The following is a 14535-nucleotide window of genomic DNA, read 5'->3' as shown; positions in this document are numbered from 1 at the left end:
TTGGTGACTGTTGATGAAGCTTCATGGTAATAAGACTTGGAATGACCATCATGACCATCAGAAGCTTTGTCAGCAAACTGCGTCTCCAATGAGTCTGAGTCAGCAGCAACATCAACCTGAGGAACACCGGCAGTAGTGCCAGAGGCCATCGACAACCGTTCAGATACATCACCACTGGTTCGTGAATGCGTTCTAGCAGCTCTAGCTGTGTGAGGAGGCACAAAATGGGGAATCTTTGTCAGAAGGTCAATTTCATTTTCTCACTGCCACATCAATGGGGTTAAGAACCTCTTTAAGGAGATCCTCCTTGGAGAGCAACTCAAAATCATCATCTTTAGGAACCTCCATATTGTTGTCTGATTTTTCAGAGGCATGGTCACTGTCGCCATATTCAGTGACAGTGTCACTATCTTCAATTGACATCGTGGCTAACTTCGACTTGCAGGAATTTGAAGAGCGTGCTGATTTCTTATGAACTTGACTTTGAGCAGGACAGAACTCTTCATCTGCTCCTTGACCATGGTCCGCTGTTGAGTATCTCAGGGTTTTATATCTGTCTAAGTTCTACAACTAACTGTTGTTGTGATCTAGCTTTTCTGCAGGTGTCTGAGTCTTCTGTGCCAACTTGGCTGCAGGTACAGATTGTAGTCCAGTTACTGTGGGTGACTGTTGAGGAATTTCCACAGTGCCACGCAGGTGCTCCAGTGCACCACTCCTCCACTACAGCTTTTGAGTCTTATAAGAATGTACTGCAAAGTGCAGAAAATGTTTGGGCCCCCTTTGCATCTCGCATAGATTATGAGGTCACAAAGTGGGCAAAACTTCGTGGTTCTGGCTCAACTGCTTTTTCAGAGCTTCTCGCAATCAATGGTGTAAGCTTTTTCAATTGAGTCATGATGCTGGCCAACATTTACAACAACATTTATATAGCTTCATGATGCCTTGGGCCTTTCATACCAGAACACCCAGTGAACTCAATCAAATTATTGACTGACAGTTATCATGTAGACGACTATATTTCAAACATGAAGAAATTATTGTTGCTGATGAGGCATTTGATGTTTACTCACGCGACATCATGGAGTGTGTCAAAGCTCTTTATTCAGATCCCGAATTCTCGCACCATCTCAACTATGCTCCTGAACACCATTATGCTGATAGTGACAAGACTATCTGAATGTATCACAATATTCATACAGGCAAGTGGTGGTGGTCTACTCAGGTAAGTTGTCTGACAATCTGTTCAAGTCATATTGAACTTATCACAACCTCATTTAGAAAGAACTCAAAACCAAGAAACCTGGAGCCACAGTCATACCCATCATCCTTTCATCCAACAAGATGCAGGTCACCATGTTTAGAAACAAATCTGCCTATCCTGTCTACATGACAATAGGCAATATTCCAAAGGAGATCTGTCAAAAGCCATCTCGATGAGCGTGGATCCTGCTTGCCTATCTACCAACCTCAAAACTCAATCATATCACAAACAAGGCTGCTAGGCGTCGAACAGCAACTAATTTGTTTCACGCTTGTTTGCGTCACATTCTGGAGCCTCTGAAAGTCCCTGGCAAGGATGGTGTTGTGCATTGAGGGCATCCAATTGTTGCTTGTTATTCCACGGATTACCCTGAACAGCTGTTGACTACAGGGATAAAGTCAGGAGAGTGCCCAAAGTGTGATGTTCTGCACAAGGAGTTGGGAAGTCCAGATTTTTCTGTAAACCTGCTGAGACCTCAATGCAATTCTCGCCACATTGTCCCTCATTGATGAGGATTATGACCTGTGGAGACGAGCATGACAGGAGTGTGGCATTAAGCCCATCTTCAAACCATTCTGGCTGGATCTCCTGCACGCTAACATATTCCAATCCATCGTACTGGATGTGTTGCATCAGCTCTACCAGGGTATCATAAAGCACCTCATCAAGTGGATCAAGGAGACATGTAGTGAAGCTGAGATTGATGCTTGTTGTCATAGGCTTCCCCCAAACCACAACATCTGCTTGTTTCTGAAAGGAATCAGTAAACTCTCGCACATTAGTGGAACAGAGCATAACCAAATCTGTCGCTTCCTGCTCGGTATTGTCATTGACATACAGTTGCCTGAAAATCTCAATAATGCTTGCCTTACTCGTGCCATTTGTGCCATCCTTGATTTCCTTTACCTCGCACAATACCCTTCTCACACAGATCAAACTCTAGTACTGCTTGACAATGCCTTGACGTGCTTTCACGATAACAAGGACATCTTCCTTGATCTTGGGATCCGATCAAATTTCAACCTCCCGAAACTTCACTCCTTCCATCACTATGTACATATGATCAAAATGTATGGCACAACTGACAACTACAACACTGAGTACACCGAACATTTACACATTGACCTCACGAAAGATGCTTACAGGGCTACAAACCATAAGGACGAGTATAGTCAAATGACTCTCTGGCTCGAAAGACATGAGAAGATGTTGTGGCATGATAACTTCGTTCAGTGGCGTCTTGTTGGTGATCTTGCCTTGCAAGAAAGGTCACCACCAGACATGGATTATCGTTGGGCAATCAAGATGACAAAACACCCGACTGTCAAACATGTTTCATTAGATTGCATTGTACAGGACTATGGTGCCACTTTTTTTACAGCAGCATTGGCTCGTTACATGGTTGGCAGAAATCAACCTGGTTTATCCATGGCACAACTGGAACGAGAGGCCGCTCATATCATTCTTCCCTTTGACACTGTGGCTACCTTCCACAGGATCAAATTTCATGCAATTGATGCTTGTGGGTTCTGGGACTCGAGTGTAACTGTATATTCTGTGCATTCTCAACCATCATGAAAGGACAAGAGAGGGCACACAATCCCTGCACGCTTTGATACTGTTTTGGTCAACAAAGGGGATGGTGGGATAATGGGTGTGGATGGTGTGTTTGTGTTTGTGTGAACAGGGCCATTAATCTGACTTGATTCCTGAAAGGATACAGTGTTGCACAAGTTCGTGTCATCTTCACGCTAACAAGTCAAGCTATGAATGTGTTATTCCCCACTGGACCTGTAAAACCACCCACCCACCTTGCTTATGTGGAATGGTTCATGCCTTTCTGGCAACCTGAATCACACCATGGGCTGTACAAAATCAGCCATTTGATGTGTCATGGAGAGTGTCTTGCAAGTATTATTGACATATCAGACATCTGCAGGAGTGTTCATCTTTTTCCAAATTTCAGCACAGTAGTACCTCGTGAATGGACAAGCAGTACCATTCTGGAGCTCTGTTCCAGCTTCTTTGTAAACTCATTCAGTGACTGACACACTTATTTAACTATTGTCTGAGGAGTATGATGAAATTGTTGAAATACTTTGTAAATACATGTAGTTTAGTGAATTACCTGAAATTCCCTCTTTTTTGAAGCAGTTTTGTAAAGAGGTTTTCCCTGATGGCATTCTGTTTGCATTCAAGATTGGCTGATATGTCCTTGACAGCATGCGAGACAATTTTCTGCAACAAACATTCAGTAACTAGCATGCCAAACTCATGAGCAAGAATCTGACAGAAAACAGCCTTATCTGAAAGTAAGTAACAACTCAAGGACAGAAAATACGTGAGATAAACATCACCCAAAACACTTTCTCCAGTAAGAAATAGGTATAGTGCGCACTGCTGGGCATAATTAGTAAGTGCATGATATGTTTTTTGATGAGAGACCTTGTTGTAGAGTGTGTAATAGCATGGTGCCAATCGACAAATACATGTCTGAATGTCAGTACAAGTTCTGAAACTGAGCAGCAAGTAAAGTGCCACATAATCTTGGGAGATGAGCAATAACTGTAACCAACAGCAAATTTGTAGGCAGTTGTATGAATAGGTTTATGATATTGTGGATAATACAGAGCATTGTAAAACAGAGGATATGATAGTATATCATGAAGAATGTTGTGAGGTGGGCAATATTTAGCATCAAATACGCGAGGCGCTGCACTGGGGTATTTTGAGATAAACACAGACATTCTAAATATTGTCAATAAAACAAGCACACAAAGAAACCAAAAAGACATACACACAAGTTTAGCTATAGAGATGACAGACCTCTGAGAGTTTGTTTATGATGATGAAGTATAATATTAGTATATTGACAGACAACTTGTTCATGTGTATGAAATCATCATTCATCTAGGATCATTGATTGATCATCAACTGTACAGTTTTTTCAAAAACAATTCTCAAACACTGAGGTATAGGTGCCTGGGGATTTGGATCCAACAAAATCCTCCTCCCACTTTGTGGGAAGTCAGGGATATTCTAATTACTAGTGGTACTCAAAGTAACTTTTGAAACCTTTTGGAAACTTACTTAGATGTTGGATAAATACTTTGAACTCTCAGCTAAAGTAGCTTAAGAACAATTGGATTGTGCTTGGCATCCATCAGCATAAAGTCAGGTATTGAAAGACTTAGGATATTCATGGCATGTTGTATGTAGTGAAAAGTCATACTTTACAGAACTAATGTTCGCCACATTCATAAGATTTAAATGCTCCAACACATCATATTTCAAATTGCAGCATGCATGAATTCTTTTTTTTTAAAAAAAACTAACTCTCAGCAAGAACAAAACCAGGTGTAGGTAGAATATTGAAGGAAACAAAAGATGCAAAAACCTAGTGAAGAATGGACTACTTTAAAAGACTCAAGACTCCGCGAAGAGTGGACTACTTCTGGATGTTGTAAGCTGCTGAGAGTACGGTCATCTTCGAGATAGCACACAAGAGCGTCAACACCCTTGAACTAGCTGAATTGAAATGGACAGAGTCAGCCTTTAAGAAAGGTTGTAGAAAGTCTAGGAAATAAGGTAGAGGGCAGGCAGGTGGCTTGCTGGCAAAAATAAGGTGCTGGTCAGATGGTATGTCTGCATTAGAATAGACTTTTTGTGAGATAAGGATAAAGCTTAGCTACAACTTGCAAATAGAACAAAAAATTACTTACCTTGTTGAATGCATGACACTTGATGGTGTCATGCTCAGCATTGTAGATGAGCATTTAGAATCAACAGGTTTCTGATGATAAAACATGTGAGCCATTAAGATGACTCAGAGTAAAAAGAAGACAAATGCTCACTTGCTTAACAGCTTTTTCACATGCTCACTGTTTTCTCTTTTGCTTAGCTGCTCTTTTGTGCTTGTAAGTAGTCTTCTCAAACTTATTAAATCCTTGCTGATAACTTAAATTGACTAGGGTATTTAGCAATAATTTAAAAAATTAAGGTATAATGGCAGAGTGATTAATGTGGGATACCATCTTTAAAGTAGGCAAGGAAATAGGCTAAAACTATACCTACAGAACCTCAGTGGTAATAGCTCCTTGGTCATCCAAGCCACTGATAATGCAGTGCTTAGTTAGCACTTTGGAAATGAATCCCTGCATATCTGGAGAGCTCTCATAGGCATTATTAACAAACTAGATTGATAAAATAAAATGACAATGAATAATATTTATTTTAAGATTCAAGGAGGCAAAGCAATAGACTAGGTTTCTAATAGAATTCAGAGGTATGGGACCTTCATACATACAGTAATATAAGATCTAGGTCTGTACTAATCTTTAGCCTAAGCATAGAAATGAGTTGTTTTAACAAATCATTCTCCATTCATTTGAGACAAATTACAAAACACTATTTCTTAACTCTATTAAAAACTCTAAATATGGAAGCTCCTTACTCTACCTTGCTCTGTTTGGAAGTCTTGAAAGCCATACTGATTCCAGACTAGCACTCACTAATTATAATTATAACTTCACCTGCTCTCAGTAGTGGGTCTCTCTACATATTCCACACTATTATCTGCATCTGCATCTTTTCTCATGGATTCTAGGCCACATATAGCCCAAGATTATTTTGTCCCAGGGCATGTAAGTTGAACAACATGAACATTAGTATTTAGCTTAATCCATCCTTTCATATTAGATGTTTTGAGTTGATATATGATCTTCTCTGCTGGAGTGTGAAGCCTTTTGAGATGGATTGATCTAAAGGGCTGAGCCGATCATACAGACTGGAATGTGTCATCAGCCTACTCTTCAATAACTAAAATAATCTCAAGCCAGCATTAGATTGCCTGAGAAAGTAGTGATTTCTGCAATTACAAAAGCTACACCACAAGCTATATTAGCAGATAGATACCTATCCAAAGATAGTATAATAGAGGTCTTTAATAAATTTGATCCAAATAGAACAGTGCTCAATATTTAAACTAATGCAGTATCAAGTATTGCCGATGTTAGAAGCAGACACCTAAAAATAAGTCAGTTTGGGCAGTCAATACATAACATCTCTTAATACAATATAACTCTTAATATAAAAAGTATCCTCTAGGACAGCCTGAGTAGCAGTCTTGATCTAAGAAGTATTGTCATATAAAATATATTGTTGCATTATGGTCTATTGAATAATGGAAAATTTATAGTGGTAGTGTATACAGGTTGGAAATAACAGAAACCTAGTTGTATTATCCTGCTAGTTTTCATCAGCAATATTGAGTTTATAAATAGCCTATAGTACTTGGCTGATAGTGACATAGTACTTTGCCCTTTCATGTGTTATTTCCAGGGCAGCTGGGGCAGAGTAAACTCCACAGTGTATATCTCCAGTTTGCTGAGTATGCTAGCTTTTCTGTTCATCATGGAAGTTTCAGTTGAGCCTCCTAAAAGCTCTGGAAAGTGATGGTAAAATACTGCAGTAATAATGTATCACAGTATAGTGCAAGTCAGCTAAATTTAAAGTAATGTAGTGGCCTACTAAAGGGCCTTATTGACATTATTTTCATTCCAGAATTGAGGGAGATCTTGGTTTCCCTAGTGCAATAAAAGTGCTCAGACAAAGATGTGAATATCTTAGTATGTGATGTCATATCCAAGGTCCTTGAGAAGCATTTACATAACCAGCTAAATAACTCCAAGGTAAAATAAAAATAATCAAGCAAGAGCTTGTGGAAAAAGCCAGAGATATTCTTTAACACTCTTGCCTTCCAGCTTTCCAGCTGTGATGCCAAGAGCTAGTATGCTATTAATAATAAAGTCCAGTTGCATCTATTGGGTAGGAGATATAATGGAATGTAATGATTTAGAGGAGTCTTGCCACTCTAGTAGTTTTGGGAGCTGTTACAGACACCTGTGAATTGCGCCACACACATTATGCAGAATCACGTTTTAGTTAAAGTACAGAGTGAACAAATGATCAAAGAAAAGAATGATACACTTTTTGAATAATCAGAATATGAATCGTATTGAATAAACCAAACTTACAAGTGCAAATTCTCTCTCTCCATCGGAAACACAGCGTTGTTCTGCCCTCATCAGGATCTGCCAGGCGGGCTTCATAGGCCATAAGAACTGATGAACGGGCCACACTCTAAAAAAGTTCTCAAACAAAGATGGCCGGAAGATATGAAGTTTGTTGTTGCGACGAGCAGTGAGGTATAGTGAGATGTGGGCCTTAAGCCATTCCCACTGGTCATTAGACCACACTCCAATGCGCGCGGTGAGTACACCTGCCCCTGCTTGTGGGTGCCGATCCTCGAAGAACGCTCTGATGCGCTAAAATTGAGCAATGTTAATGATGGATGGGCGAATACGAAAATCGAACGAATAAAATGTACCGACTTCAAAAGATTCTCTCCTCTGTACACACAACATAACTCAGGCTTTGCAAGGTACTGATACTCGGGCTTTGAAGGCCATAACGTCTCCCGGACAGGCCACAAGGATAAGAACTGTTCGCACACAGTAGAGAAGAATGAGAGATCATCGTCTTGAACAGACACTAGATATAATTTGGTCTGGTCATCGAGCCATTCTACTTGCTTGATGGTTCAGTCTCCAACACGATTCATGGCCCGGGTGGAAGTTACAAGGTGATTACAATTTATCAACAACAGCAAACAACCCTCAACATAGCGGGCTTTGCCACGTGTCACATGGCCTTGTGCGACTTATTTCTCATTAGGTTTCCTGGTCACACCCTCCATGCTGCTCCTCTTCCAGAAGGGTAAGCTCCTGATATTATGCTCGGCTAGCAAAGGTATGTATCATATTGTCTGAAATGCGAATGTCTGACATTTTCAATGCAGCCGTGGGTTTATAGCCAAGTTCTTGCACCAAATAAAAGGGAATCCTCCTGTTCTAGTCGAGATACTCGTGCAGGCAAAGGTGAAGGAACCACCTAGTGATGCATTGCCAAAATTCGTGGAGGCTTACACGTCTGTCAAACACTTCGGGAGCTTGATGAAGGAAGCATGCACAGGGAAACTGATGACAGAGTGGGAGCAGGGCGTCTCAAAAGCTGACAAGAAACCTGAACTGGTCGATATGGCCCCTGCGTTGTCTGCATTCATGGCTGTCAAGGACAAAGAAGAAATGGTGTGTTCACACATTGCATCTGGGAGTCAACGGTCTTCTAATGCACAGCGCAGAAATGCATCCATACGGCGGCAAATCTTACTTCCACTTTGCTTGTTCACCACATCATTCTAAAACTGGAGATGATATTGGACAAGGAAGCCAAGATAACTCATGAACAATTTGCCACTCAGATAGAGGTGCGCCTTGGGTCGGGTGAAGGTGAAGTTGCCAAAGGGCCTGATATGAAAGCATGGAGTAAAGGGCGGGGCCTCAATGATGTGTGTCAGCTGCTCTTCCAGACTTGCTCATACATCTCATTGGTCGTTCCAGGTTGATTGGGCACTGACAGAGTTTTACTACTCTCCTATCATTCAGTTGCGGTCAACAACCACTGGTTATGATTTGTGATCGACTGCAAAGTCATCCTCGGACACCATCACACATAAAGGCATCTTCCTCATCGCCGGTGGTATGCGATACAAGGGTTACTGTGCCAATCTTGGACGGAGTATTATCATTGACCCTTTGAAGGTCAGTCACGGTGCATCGAGAAACTTTGAACCATGGCGAGAAGAGAGTTGTTGAAGAGGAGGATCGTCTATATCGCACTTTCGATGTTGTGTGTCGCACATTTATTTATTAATGTTCACTACAAAAAGGTTCTTCACTATTAAAATTTGAATGCAGACCCCTCATCCTCAGAGTTGCTGCCAAAGTCTGAACCATCTACATCACTGTCGCAATCGTCGGAAATATCCTCATCTTTGTCTGCATCATCCTCACTGACATCATCATCTACATCTCTATCGCATTGCCAGCTTTCTTCTCTGAAGTCAACATTGGCATGGGCTTCAGGGTCCTCGTCATCCGAAACGTCTTTGTGACCAACACTAGTACTTCCACCCCCTACTGTGTGGTTAGGTTGGATGATATTCAATGAGTCATATTGAACTTGATGACCAACACCTATGCCTGCGAAATGGCAAAACATGTCTCTATTGGCAAAACTGCATGAGTTACGGTGATGTGAGTATGAGACGAGCTAAATCTCACATGTTAACATAAAACGAAGCCCAGTCATTGACCTCTCCAGGCAGTCTTGCAGCGGAGGGACCATGCCTGAGAAGGTCATTTGTACGATGATCAGCGAAAGCAGGGATAAGGTGGCATGCCCTGATCACTAGCAAAGGGTCAAGAAGCCCAAAGGCAGCGGGTGAGTTGGAAATGAACCCAATCTTTGGGAGGCGGCCTTCTCAGAAGCCCCAGCAGTACTGTGGCACAACACCAAACCATCGCACCCACAAGACCTCCATGTACTGAGGTGAAACACCTATGCATACCAAAAAAAGTGAGTGCTTGCACTGCTTTCTCTCGACAACATCATCACTGTAGAGCCATTTCCAGGTTTGAGCATGTCTTGATCCCTACGGATGTTGTACGTTGTGTAGTTGATTTGGAAGCGCTTAGGTTGGAAAACACTGTTCAGATTGTTGACGAAGCACACATCATTTCGCTCGACATCCATGAAATCTCATTTGTTGCCGTCATACTCTAAACCTAGCAAGCGAGAAAGAATATGATCTTTAATTTTTGGTATGAAGTTCTATCAGGTAACATTATTGAATGTGTCAAAACAGTCATACAAAAACATATCTTACCACGACAGCTGGGTCACCTTGATGCTCTTCGAAGAAAACAAGCTAAATTGATGATGATACCCAGGATAACTTGATAAACAATGGTGAGCTTCCAGCAGTAGTAGGCTTCCGGCAGGTTGATTATCTTTAGTATTGCTGGATTGTTGCAGACGTCTGATACGAGTGTGCCTCCATTCTTGCTTTGCTAACTGTTTCAAAGGGTCTTGTTTATTTGTACTCTGGTAGAACCTTTTCAAAAGCCTATGTGTGAGCTCTCCCTGGAAACTCAAAGGTTAAGCTGTTTACTTGCCACTCAATGAAGGTGCATACATACTATTTGGGTAGTGTATGAGTCAGTGGTTCCAAACATTTTGATAGAGCTTACATAGTCACCGAGCGTGTGTAACTTGTAAGTTTGAATATTGAAAGCCTTGGGACGCGCTCCAGATGGACCTGTTCCTGCACCTGCTGAATTGGAACTCTTCTTCTGATGGGCAGCAATTTCCCAGGGGAGTTCCATAGTCCGAAACGCTGAGCATGTGGAATCCCGAAATTTTCGAAGCTGCTGTCCTAGACATCTAGTAGCTCGACTGAGTAGATCAAGGGAGTCGTCTGTGTGAATTTGAAGCTTTGCAAGAGCGTGCCATTCAGCCAGACGAAGGAGGAGAATACGGACAACTTCATCGTGTGAGCCCAGGAATAGACCCTTGAATGCAGGGATCGCACACTGGATTACAACCAGATTCAAGAACAACACTGCAGCAAGGATCAAACTTACCTGTAAGACATCCTCGAAATGTCGCGCAGCTCTTTGTTTTACATTGGATATGTTTGAAGGGAAACATCGAATGGCACCCTTTCCAAATGACAAAATTGAGTGAAAACTTAACATCAAAGGATCGTCAGCATCAGTTGAGGCTGCCGTGCTAATGAATGTGTACCGTTCATTCAGTAAAGCAACTGATTCATGATTGATGGCATATAGAAGCCTCATAAGATGCTTGAAGACATATTTGAACACTCCAAGCTCAAATTCATGAAGGAGATCAACCACAAGCATAGGAAAGAAATCAAGGCCTAGATTTCCAAGTCGCTCATTGAAGGTATTCTAAATGCAAAATATGCTTGAGTTATTCAAAAAGGTCTGCAGCTAAATGTGCTTACCAAGGTTGGCACCAATAAGAACGCCTTCAGAAGACACTTGGCTGCAGCACCTTTGACCGGAGCACCAAGTTTGTATAAAGCCTCACATGCTGCAAAGACCTTATCTCTGAGGTATAAGCGCACACTCTTGATGCGTGCTGATATGTCAGCTTTGAGGCCAAGCTGATCAAAGCGTGATTTCGGCATAAAACACCGGGGACATGGGCAAACTCCTTTGTTGCGAATAGTAGCAATAAGGACTCTATTTGAATGTTGTTGGTTAGTGTGAAAGTCAATGCAGTAAATTAGCTCACTTCTCTGGGTAATCTGCTGAATAAGTAAAAATCCTCGGAAAGACTCGTTGAGACATGCCATTGTGGCATTTGATCACAATCCCATTCCTATACGCATCTAGGAACTCATCATCTAATAGCATGCGCCAAAGCGCATGGAACAATTCCCGTTTGCAATGTGTGAGGATGTCGCTGATGCTCTTCGTCTTGACATACTTGCCGATGAAACCTACAATAGATTCTGGTAGCTAGAGACAAATTGTGTTAGGGTACTTGCTGATTGTCTGATGGGAATGATGTAAACTTACAGAAGGAATAAATGTGATAGGGTGACAGGCATTGGTGGTCAGACAGGCATGGATGTATTTCGATTGGTTTCCAAAAAAAAGATAGACTGGCCATGCAGAAGTGTTGCCAAACTGAGTGTCACAACCCAATAACGAATTAACGCTGGGCAGAGACTAGGACTCAAACAAAGGTTATCGGACAAAGATGAGGAGGAGCAAGTACGTCTTGGATTGCTACAATGTAGATACAAGAGGTTTGAACTAAAGAACTATCGACCAAGACATGCTACCTATATACAACTATTGAGACGGAGATTGAAACTGAGTTACAACTACTAGCCAATCATAAAAAGAGAAAGGGAATCGTACCATAGAACATCATAGAATATTAAAGAAGCATCACGTGTCCGTATCTTATCTTATCGTATCTAATCTAATCTATTCACAATCAAAGAACTCATCTTCTTCATCAGTCACATCGAAGACACGTGTTGTGGGCGCTAAAGGTATTTCGGGAATGATAGATGCTTTCAGGGTAGGGTTAGGGTTAGACTTAGGTGTTGTGTATTGGCGTTTAGGAAGATTCAGGAAAGAATAATGGTTTGTTAAAGGTACTCGTGACACTGAGCCAAGTGCATTGCATCGGACCCGAACATGAGTCCAGTGATTACCCGCTCCAACTGACACCCATTGTCCCTTTTTTGCTTCTGCAGCTTGTCATAGGCCTTATTCCAGGCATCTGAAGTATAAAGCTCATCATATACGTGTTGCTCTCGTCCAGTTAATGGCAATTTCCAAAATCATTTGAACAGAGTGAGGTGAAACCAGCGTGATGATGCCTCTGAGAAGGCTGCACGAATAACAGCGACGAGTGGCCGGTAATGGAAACCTGGGATGGTAAATAGTTGCCTGTTGCCATCTGCATGTCTCTCCCTAGTTGGTACTAGTATTTCCGCTACTGATTCCCTCCAGCTATCTCTTTGAAACATACCATTGGCATCCTTGCTTCAGAGGCGTCAAAGCACCTCATTTTGGTGTGAGCATTGAAATCATCGGGTACATCATCGAGACTGAAATCCTTTGCCTTCAGCACTTCGCGAACAAGACAAGTTAACTGAGATTCAGATGTAAGACCACTATTACTGGTCATCTTCCAAGACATCAAGCACCAGATACTCATACTTCTCCATGGCCAAGGGGGTGACTGCGAAAAAACTTCTGGGCTCCTGGAATGATCAGCCGAATCCTGTTCATCAAGGGAAGGGAAATCGGACATGATATTGGATAGCTGCTCAACGGAGACAAAAGCATCTGGGTCATATGACAGTCAGTGACGATACTCCTGACCAATTCCAAATTGATTGAGAGATGTGTGAAAGGAATCGAATACATGAAGAATCACCCGGTGCACAACAGTCGTCGAAGCTGGTGCTGGAATGGCAGGTGGCAGGACAGGAAGTTTGTCCCTGAACCATAAGGGTAGGCGATGCGTTCGAGAGGGATGATCAGCTTGATTCTCTGGCTGCTCCTCCTGTACAATGTCAAGTGCAGAGGCGCTAGACGAGGCCATTGCCAAATCATTGATGCTGGGTGGAGATGCAGAAATATTGGGGGGGTCAGGTGTCACAGTGTTTGTAGGCATGGGTGGGGGTTCTGGGGCAGGGGTGGGCTGGCATTCAGGTGCAAATTTCATCTTCTTTGCAGGAGGTTGCGAATCTTGTAGGGACATAGATATGTGTTTGAAATGTTGTGATTGTAGAGTCAGTTGATTCTGCCAGTGTTTGCAGGTCTGACAGTGACGAGTCAGGCTTCTAGGCGCTGAGAACATTCGGCTGCAATCCCCTCCGCATTTGAGGTTCATGCTAATGAAAATGATGATAAGTATGAGGATACGAATGAGTTTCATGGCCTCTTCATACTATAGATGCACCGTGGATGTGATAGAGACTTTGAAGTGGGGTATTTTAGACCCCGACAAACTCATTTGCAAGATCCATCAGAAGTTTTGAACCTGGTAGATTACAATGCAAGGTCAAAGAATTTATGTAAATAATAATGTAATGAAATGCAGGTAGGTTAAGTTCTGAAAATATGACATGGCTAACTTAAGCCTTACATTTTGATGGAGCACTAAGCAATAAACATGTCATCCCTTGACTACGACTCCCGCTCCAACGACTTCGAGAATCACTCAAGGGAGTCTACTCCCAAATGTCTCTTGGGATGTACAATGAATTCAGGTTGTGACTACGGGCCTGGGCCTCATGTGTATTCTTGTAAATGCCATAGGTACCTGAATGTGCTCAAAAAGTTCCAACAACCTCCAACAGGCGAAGATGGTGGTCCCGAAGATGACAATCATGATGTGAGTGTGCAGCCCAATTTTTGACTGATGCACTCACTGCCACTGGCACATGCAGACTCTGAGTCCACACGACGTCGGCCATGACATGAATAAGAGGCGAGCAACATCAGTACCTGTCATTGAACTTCCCCTCGAGAAACATAGGAGGACTGGAAGGAATTATGTGTTGTGTGAAGAGGAATTGCTGGCAAAGGTCTTGCAGGAAGTTGTGGGAATGCGTAAGTCATAGAAGCAATCTTTGGCAGGTGACACTCAGTTCTTCTTGAACTCTGTAACACTATTGAAAACCATGGCATGTGAATCGTTCTATATAGACTCACAATGTAATAAAAATCAGTATTGCAGCTAAATTCTTGAGCATCCTCTTGTGACGGCCGCGAGGTAACAATGTCATCTGATGTATAGGAATGATCGCATTG

General features: G+C 42.1%; 3 protein-coding genes across 3 annotated transcripts; 2 read left to right on the top strand and 1 right to left on the bottom strand.

The window, feature by feature from the left end:
• Positions 1–372: 372 nt before the first annotated feature.
• EDB93DRAFT_1237070 (uncharacterized protein) lies at positions 373–3309 on the top strand (the record flags this gene model as incomplete). The annotated part of the gene is made up of 11 exons (XM_041451378.1): positions 373–394; positions 763–872; positions 998–1160; positions 1200–1222; positions 1279–1417; positions 1439–1584; positions 1639–1719; positions 1805–1876; positions 1898–2803; positions 2843–2924; positions 2978–3309. The coding sequence occupies 11 exons, from the start codon at positions 373–375 to the stop codon at positions 3307–3309; spliced, it is 2076 nt and encodes a 691-aa protein (XP_041313523.1).
• A 4707-nt stretch (positions 3310–8016) lies between these two features.
• Positions 8017–8799, top strand: EDB93DRAFT_1244564 (uncharacterized protein; the record flags this gene model as incomplete). Its single annotated transcript, XM_041452224.1, has 4 exons — positions 8017–8071; positions 8135–8409; positions 8463–8669; positions 8722–8799. 4 exons carry the CDS (start codon positions 8017–8019, stop codon positions 8797–8799), a joined length of 615 nt encoding a protein of 204 aa, XP_041313522.1.
• Positions 8800–9061: 262 nt separating this feature from the next.
• EDB93DRAFT_1244563 (uncharacterized protein) lies at positions 9062–13480 on the bottom strand (the record flags this gene model as incomplete). The annotated part of the gene is made up of 11 exons (XM_041452223.1): positions 9062–9386; positions 9445–9510; positions 10239–10306; positions 10363–10755; positions 10807–10912; positions 10970–11136; positions 11193–11354; positions 11403–11433; positions 11486–11712; positions 12743–13062; positions 13099–13480. The coding sequence occupies 11 exons, from the start codon at positions 13478–13480 to the stop codon at positions 9062–9064; spliced, it is 2247 nt and encodes a 748-aa protein (XP_041313521.1).
• Between the last annotated feature and the right edge of the window lie 1055 nt (positions 13481–14535).

This window comes from Suillus bovinus (genome assembly GCF_016758785.1).
Source record: "Suillus bovinus strain UH-Sbo-P2 chromosome Unknown EDB93scaffold_1, whole genome shotgun sequence".
In the NCBI taxonomy this organism is placed as follows: domain Eukaryota; kingdom Fungi; phylum Basidiomycota; class Agaricomycetes; order Boletales; family Suillaceae; genus Suillus; species Suillus bovinus.
This window is presented reverse-complemented; position numbering and strand designations above follow the sequence as displayed.